The sequence below is a fragment of the Lolium perenne genome, chromosome 2 (assembly GCF_019359855.2).
Source record: "Lolium perenne isolate Kyuss_39 chromosome 2, Kyuss_2.0, whole genome shotgun sequence".
Classification (NCBI taxonomy): domain Eukaryota; kingdom Viridiplantae; phylum Streptophyta; class Magnoliopsida; order Poales; family Poaceae; genus Lolium; species Lolium perenne.
In genome coordinates, this window is record NC_067245.2 from 116906717 (window position 1) to 116914703 (window position 7987).

Here is a 7987-nt window from a genome sequence, read left to right on the forward strand (position 1 = left end):
TATTCCCCACCCATCCATTCTAGATCAAACACAAAATTTGGAGCCATGCTCTCTCGTCAATGTATTTTTTGTGTGTGTTAGACAATGTCACAATTTATAGAACGACTTGTCCGGTGATTTAGTCACGGAGCTTAATCAAGTTTGAACTTTATGCGATGGTTTCTAATGCTTTTTTTTTTCAAACCCACGTGCTCGATTTTATATTCCTCTTATTTTTTCCTGTATCTTTTACTGTAGATCACAATCTTTAGAAACCATCGTACAGACAGTTTAGTCTGTTGCGTATTTGAGCCCAAACTAAGTTTTAGCAGTCTGGCCCATTCCAGTCCATCCCCATTCTCCTATGGAGGCCCATTTCAGCTCACCCAAAAAGAAGAAATGGAAACAGGAACCTATCAGCGTTACCCACTCGCTTCCTAATCTGAGGTAGTAGATCGGAGGAGAAATCTCAGCGGCGGCGGCGGCGGCGGCGGCGGTTGCAGAGAGAGGTGACCAGGCGAGGAGAAGGAGATCCGAGCAGAGCCGAAGATGAGCGGGGTCAAGAAGGTGACGGACCTCGCGGCCAAGGCCGGCAAGGCGATCGACTGGGACGGCATGGCTAAGATGCTCGTCTCCGAGGAGGCCCGGAAGGAGTTCGCCAACCTCCGCCGCACCTTCGAGGACGTCAACCACCAGCTCCAGACCAAGTACTCCCAGGTATCTCCGCCGCCCCATACCGTCTCGCGCTCGCCCGATCGATCTGGCCAATGTGGCTAGGGTTTGGTCCGCGGTCAAACCAGATCAGGGATTTGGTACGTTTTGGCTAATCCACGCGGGTGCGCCTGGGATCTGCTCCTGGGGCAAGGGGCATTCGTTGAACGATTAACATGGGGAAGCATACGTCGGTTTTACATTTTGGTATTTGTTATTACTTAGGCAATTGGTTTAGTTATTAGCGATGCAAATATGGTGTGGCTTATTTGACCTCATATGTGCGCTCCTGGATTTCAACAAGAAATTACACATCCCTGTGAGGTTCTCTATCAACAGAGGCAGTGTGAAGGTATATTGCACAATGAGAAATGGGGATGAACTAACTGGCCCTTCTCTGGCATATTAAACGCTTTTGAAGTTTTAATCCTGTTCGTTTTGCTAGCTTTGTATTGAACTTGTGTTGTTGTCTTGTGGCAACCTTCGATACATGCATTATTCCTTCTGGTACGGCGACTGATCTGAGTGATGTATTTGTATTGTTACTGCAGGAGCCACAACCAATTGACTGGGAGTACTACAGAAAAGGAATCGGAGCGAAAGTGGTGGATATGTACAAGCAGGCTTACGATAGTATGTGTTTTTTCTTCACTTGCATTATTTGTAGGAAACTAGTGTGCTAAAAAATCGCAAACAAACTGGTTTTGATTTAATACTGGCAACTTGCGGCTGATATGTTTCCAAGATTAAAAGCAAGGATATCAAATGTAATTTGCTTATAGTTTAAAATGATCTATTCACCATTTTGTCTCACTGATGGATACTTCATGTTAGTATATTTTGTACTCTAATATATACATCAGGTTTGAGATTTTTGTCTCCCATCTTCTCAAGGGCACCCCTAACACTACACTTATTATAGTGTTAGTTCATACCGAATGATTTAGCATTTGGTTTTGCTACTTTGCAGTACAAATGTTAGTCTTGTGAGGCTATGCTCGTGTAATCCGTTCAACCTCTTATTGAGATACCAATCTTTGGACTAATGCAGGTATTGAGATCCCCAAGTTTGTTGATACTGTCACTCCTGAGTACAAGCCAAAGTTTGATGCCCTGGTGAGGATCCACTTCCTGTTATGCCTCAGCTTTCCTGTTCTTCACATAGCTGCCTTGTTTCGTACAAACTGGATGTTCACTTATGGCTATTAGCCAATCGGATGCTTATGAACTTTCCTTTTTGACATGTGTAGGTAGTTGAATTGAAGGAAGCAGAGAAGACATCTCTGAAGGAATCAGAGAGGATAGACAAAGAGATTGCTGAACTGAGGGAGATGAAGGTGAGGTGGATCTTTAAATAACTTGGAGTCAGTTGCTTTTTACATGCACCCTAACATCTTGTTTGCACACGCAGAAAAAGATGAGCACAATGACAGCAGATGAATACTTTGAGAAGCACCCTGAACTCAAGAAGAAGTTTGATGAGGAGATCCGCAACGATTACTGGGGATACTAGATAACGGCGAAACTCCCTGTTCCTATACTGGAACATTCAATAATACTTGTTTGCCCTGATGTATGGACGGAATTTCATCATCCAAGCTTGGGTGAATTCCTTTTTAGCATGTGAACGGGGCTTGTTGAAACTCAACATAACTCTGCTCTTTTGAACCTTTTGTTGAACCTCATCATTGTGAGGCTCATCAGCTTATTTGAATGAAGTTTTCTTTTGTGCTTAGCTTTTCCTTTTCCCTCTGTTCCTAATAAGGCCTATAACTTTTTTTTGGAAGTCAAACACTGTAAAGCTTGACCAAGTTTCTAGAAAATACTATCAACATCTATAATGCTATATAGGTATCATATGAAAACATGTTTCATGATGTATTGAGGACTTGAGTTAGTAGAGGATCTCTGTTGGTGATCCATGTATCTTGTAGTCTGATTTGAGGCAGCAGAGTTTGGACTGGCACAAAGATGCGTTACATGTGACATGTCACTGAAACAGCCGTTTGAAGTTCTGTAGCGCATTTGAATCCCTGTTCAAAAGCGACTAACCAAGAAAGTGGCATCCGATTACCGAGCGCAATGGACGATGAATGCAGTGCAGAACAGACCACCGCCGTGAACTGTTGAAAGCAACAGAAGTCACAGCATGAAAATGGAGCTATAGTAGCTCAGCTTCTGGGAACCTGGTGACATGGATTTTAGAGCATCTGCACTATGCCCCAGTAGCATCCCTGCCTATAGGCACTGGTTATATTTTAGGCAATAGAACGCGCCGGCGTGTTCTATACTGGATTTTAGAGCTTCATATTTTAGAGCCTAGGATTTTAGAGCATCATATTTTAGAGCCTAGCAAAATCCTGGACAACCCTGTGTAAGCCTCTACGTTCAGGATGGGATGGCGCGCCAACATCTCGCACCATGTTGGATGTTGCTGGTAGTTCAGGGTGTTGAAGGATGTTGGATGGGCGCCAGCATCTCGCACCATGTTGGATGTTTGATAGGACTGACATGGCAGCGGCACAAACAGCGTTCACCTCTTTAATGAGCGGGAGGATGTTAGTCGCCATCTTTAATGGAAGCACCGGTTTCCGAACGTAGATGCCTCGGATACCTCCGTCGTAAATTCGCACGCAAGCATTCTCCTATTTAACTCACCTTCTCGGTGGCCTCAGACTTAATACCCACCTCCAACGAATCGCCTCAATGCCGTGCCGCCTCTTCACCACATACTCCATGCTGGGCTGCAGTGGCCGCATGTTGCCGACGCCGGAGCCCGAGCAGGAGGCCTTCCCTTCGGAAGACTTTGACGACTTTGAGTTCGTCGAGTGGAACGAGGCGTTTAGTGTGGACGTGGAGGCCAGGGTCATGGAGGAGGAGACGGTGGACCCGGAGCATGTGGCGATCCTAACCTCCTTCAACATAGTGCGGAACCAGAGGAACACAATCTTGGTCCTCGAGGAGACCTCGGCCATACACGAGCGCGTCGCCGAGATCTCCCACGAGCGGGCGCTGATGGAGGAGGCTGGTCGTCTCCTGATGGAGGCCAAGCGGTAGAGGATCCTCGAGCTGAACGCTCAGAGCCTGGCCAAGGCCGCCGCTCGCAAAATAGCGTGGGTCACCCAGAACGAGGATGCATTGAAGACCAACGTCGCACGAAACTCTGGCGACACGTGCAACGATGTTGCACCTCAGAATTCTAGATGCACGAAGCAAAGGTGGAGAGAATTCCAGATGCACAAAGCAAGGGTGGAGAGGTGGGTGCAGGAGTAGGCATAGAATGCCAAGGGGAAGAATAGCGGCGAGGCTGGCTCATCGAGTGCCCTAACCGACAGCGAGTAGGCTAGGTTTTAGTAATTTTTGTTGTTTTCATTCAGCTTTGTAATATGCAACTAAATTTGAATGAAAAACGTTGTCTTCACTTGAATTAGTATCGATCCCTAAAAATTATAAGGTGTGCCGGTGTGGGAAGCCCACATATTTGGCAGCCACCAGTGGAGATGCTCTTAGGCTAGCGCATTTCTAGTAGATTCAAGCTCAGATAATTCCCTGGCCGTGTTGCAGCACAGTCGTCCTCAACACCACAAGTATTCCACCATTTTTTTTCTCGAGAGGATATCCTGAAAGGTGTATTAATTATGTAGAAGAAAGGTCGAGATGGCTGAAGCAACACCAATCCCGCTATTCCTTTGGTTGATTCATATCTATTTCAATATAGATAGCCGTGTGCATCTATTGATGCAGATGCTGGGGCGATGCTCCCATATCGAAAAAAAACAATGATTACCCTTCACATAGGTCAATAATATGAATACTTCCACATTCAGTTAAAAAGATAATACCATGTTGGATATTATAAGTTGAAAGTGACATAAATATCGAACATTACTCTAACACTATCTGTAATCACTACAAATTTCATGCCTATATAGAGGTCAATTTTCAACAATTTTCTGTTGAAAAAAGGAACTTCAACCTATATGTTCCCTCAAAAGGTAACCGTGAAAACGGTAAAACAGTCAATGTAACAGGAAACGATATTCACAGGTTAGCTTTAGTGCGACTCCAAAAGTTCACAAGATTTTCTCCCGAAAACCATCAAACAAGTGATACAGTAAAGGAGGACACTTATCTTTCTTCCTCGTCACTCTTCTTCTTCCATCTTACTTTATTTGAATGAAATTTTGTCTTGTGTTTAGGTGTTTGGACTGGCAGGAATTTGCCTTACGTTTGACATGTCACTGGAACAGCTTGTTATAGCAATAGTCGAGCGGAATTGAGCATAAACACATAGCAGAGCAGGCCACCGCCATGGACTGTTGAAAGCAACTAAAGGCTGCTTAAAAATGGAGCTATAGTATCACCTTTGGGCTGCTAGTGCGTTTGGTATTTCAAAGACAATGACCTGTGAACGAACGGGCGCCAGAAGTAGCCAGGGATCATAGACTGACGCACTGGTTGTCGCTATATTTGTTGGTGTTTTTCTTTTTTTTCTTCTTATGAGGATTTCTTGTTTCAACTAACGAAGATAACATTTAAATGAAGATAACACCTGGATAAAGATACCTAGTAGTATAAGGTTGCTAACTGAGCTCTAACCTTTTTCGAGAATACAATATGGAAGGAGGTGTATCGATCATATAGAAGAGTGTCGAAGAAGGTAAAGTTGTGCTGACAACAAGAGGTGGCAGCTCCCCACCACAAGCATGCTCTCCTAACTGTCACGGTGTTACAACGGGTTCCGGAAAAACAAAAGAGGAACCACGGAACATTCGCAAGCTGCCACCTATCGAACTCCTCCTTCATGGTCATATCCTTGATCTTAAATTCTGAGCTCGAACTTGCTCGTGATGAGGAAATTTGCTCTCTTCTAACATTAATTGTATTCACTTCAAGTTCATGACGATATCGATGTCAACTTTGAACATATATATAAATATATAAGCTTCAGCGGCAGGTAAAAGTGAAGACCACCGTCAAAGATTCAATGTAGTAACACAAAACAATATTCGCAAGTTAGTTTCAGTGAGATTCCACCAGTTTACAATATTTTCTCCAGATTACCAATCGAACAAGTGGTACAGCCAAGGAGAGGGCACTTGTATTCTTCCGTCTCACTTTATTGCTGACAGATGCTTGGAATTGGAAAAGCACACAGTGGAAGTTACAACTCCTTCAATCGAGCGCACAAACACAGACACCTCACTTGCGCTGCCGCGGCACACTGCAGACTTCACAGTGGACTGAAAGTAGTACTGGCAAATAACCATCACACACACACCCTCTCCATTCATCTTAAACCCTGAAGGAGACAGAGGCCAATTGCCTCCATCGACGGGTGGGCGATCTAGGCGTTGCTCCGGAAGGAGCCGTATCCCCTTGCGCTGGCCCGGAGGACGATCTGGTGGTACAGAGCTGCGATCGCCGCGCCGATGAATGGCCCCACCCAGAAGATCCACTGCATCAGATACGAGCAGCAGTGCAATATATAGTATCAGCTAATGACACCCCTTCAAAGTGTGAACTTGTTTCTTGTAAAATGTGTTTGTACCTGGTCACTCCAGGCCTTGCTGTCGTTGTAGACGACAGCGGCGCCGAGGCTCCTCGCCGGGTTGATCCCTGTCCCGGTGATCGGGATCGTCGCCAGGTGCACCATGAACACGGCGAACCCGATTGGCAGCGGCGCCAATACCTACATTGATCACAAAAGATGGAGAAAAAAAATGACGCGATGAGCACAAGCTACGACAATTTCCTACAATGCGCACAATAGAAATCGTCAGGAGCTTGTGCATTTACCGGGACATGGGAGTCACGAGCGTTGCGCTTGGAATCGGTGGCGGAGAAGACGGTGTAGACGAGCACGAAGGTGCCAATGATCTCGGCGGCGAGCCCTGTTCCGATGGAGTACCCGGCGCTGACCTCGTTGGCGCCGCCGCCGTACCGGTCGTACAGCCCTCTCTGGAACCCCTTGACGAGCCCGACGCCGCAGATGGCGCCGAGGCACTGCGCAATGATGTAGAGCAGCGCGCGCACCAGGGACACCTTGCGCGCCAGGAACAGCCCGAACGTCACGGCCGGGTTGATGTGGCCACCGGAGATGCCGGCGGTGCAGTAGACCAGGACGAAGATCATGCCGCCGAACGCCCACGAGATGCCGAGGATGCCCACGCCGCCGCACGCCGCGTTGGCGCCGGACGCCGAAGCGTCTGTCTGGTGCTTATACCCGATCACCGTCGCCACGGTGATGTAGAGGAAGAGCAACGTAGCCACGAACTCCGCGATCACCGCGCGGTACAGGGACCACTTGCCGAGCTCATCAATGTCGACGAGCGGCGCTGGCGGAGGGTCCGCGTAGTCCCGTGCGCCGCCAGACTCGAGGGCAGCCATGTCAACCTCCTTGCCCATTGTATGGTGGCTAGCTTGCCTACTTGAATTTGTGATCTTCTTCGAACTCTAGGATGCAAGCAGGGTTACTTGCTTGACAGCTATTTTCTTGTGTTTGCGTTGTGGTCTTTGAGGTGTGACCGGTGGTATTTATAGGGGTTAAGGCTCAAAAGGTTTTAACAGGAATGGATTACCTTAATTTTAGAAAATTGTTTCGAGCTACCTCGAGACATGGTGTTTTGTCCTAGATGCACCTATTATAAAAAAATTAAATTTATTTCAAAATGTTTTAAAAAATTCGAAATATAATCCTGAGTGTACATCCTCACATTCTATGTTAGCTCACAAAAGTTTGGCAGGGAAAAACATTCTGTGTGCACTATGTAAAAAAGACAAAAAAATGTCTCGTTAAAAGCTATTTTGGAGCCCCGGAAATTGTTCTTTTTACACTAGCCACAAAAAATAATATTTTTTCTTCAAACTTCGTGTGCGAACATAGAATGTCTGGGTGTACACTCTGATATATTTTTTTTAGAATTTTGAGACATTTTGAAACATGATTTTAAATGGGGTGCATCTAGACCTATTAGCCAAAGTAGATTTCCCGCTAACTCGGCTGTATACATTGGAAAGGGAGTTTCCAGGTCTGATATTAACATGTGTTCACATTATTTTGTTCTGGCCTTAGCTATATGAACACCGGTTAAACAACCTCCAACATTTATTTACCCCAAAATAATACTTAACTAATCTCAACGAGAACTTATCTAGCCACCAGCTACCCTTTCAAATAAAAAGGTTAAAACTAGAGGACATTATTATCGGCTTGTGCTTCTATAGACCCCTAAATCTCAAAACAGTGTAAACCCCTGAAGGAGTATCGTGGGGAAGTCTGTATCATGGTATCATT

At 45.8% G+C, this 7987-nt stretch overlaps 2 protein-coding genes across 2 annotated transcripts; one reads left to right on the plus strand and one right to left on the minus strand.

Moving 5' to 3' along the window:
* Positions 1-407: 407 nt before the first annotated feature.
* Positions 408-2425, plus strand: LOC127333574 (ATP synthase subunit d, mitochondrial). The gene is made up of 5 exons (XM_051359956.2): positions 408-696; positions 1242-1323; positions 1742-1806; positions 1941-2027; positions 2102-2425. Exons 1-5 carry the CDS (start codon positions 529-531, stop codon positions 2201-2203), a joined length of 504 nt encoding a protein of 167 aa, XP_051215916.1. The 5' UTR covers positions 408-528; the 3' UTR covers positions 2204-2425.
* A 3368-nt stretch (positions 2426-5793) lies between these two features.
* Positions 5794-7203, minus strand: LOC127333573 (aquaporin PIP2-4). Its single transcript, XM_051359955.2, has 3 exons — positions 6490-7203; positions 6242-6382; positions 5794-6148 (listed from the first exon to the last, which is right to left on the minus strand). Exons 1-3 carry the CDS (start codon positions 7096-7098, stop codon positions 6038-6040), a joined length of 861 nt encoding a protein of 286 aa, XP_051215915.1. The 5' UTR covers positions 7099-7203; the 3' UTR covers positions 5794-6037.
* Between the last annotated feature and the right edge of the window lie 784 nt (positions 7204-7987).

Bases quoted from the DNA above. Each gene is read 5' to 3' on its own strand.
- LOC127333574 (XM_051359956.2), top strand. From the start codon at position 529: ATGAGCGGGGTCAAGAAGGTGACGGACCTCGCGGCCAAGGCCGGCAAG. The intron at 1,324-1,741 runs GTATGTGTTTTT...GGACTAATGCAG, and splicing joins GTACAAGCAGGCTTACGATA to GTATTGAGATCCCCAAGTTT. The intron at 1,807-1,940 runs GTGAGGATCCAC...TGACATGTGTAG, and splicing joins AGCCAAAGTTTGATGCCCTG to GTAGTTGAATTGAAGGAAGC.
- LOC127333573 (XM_051359955.2), bottom strand. From the start codon at position 7,098: ATGGGCAAGGAGGTTGACATGGCTGCCCTCGAGTCTGGCGGCGCACGG. The intron at 6,383-6,489 runs GTAAATGCACAA...TGATCAATGTAG, and splicing joins CTCGTGACTCCCATGTCCCG to GTATTGGCGCCGCTGCCAAT. The intron at 6,149-6,241 runs GTACAAACACAT...TATCTGATGCAG, and splicing joins GCAAGGCCTGGAGTGACCAG to TGGATCTTCTGGGTGGGGCC.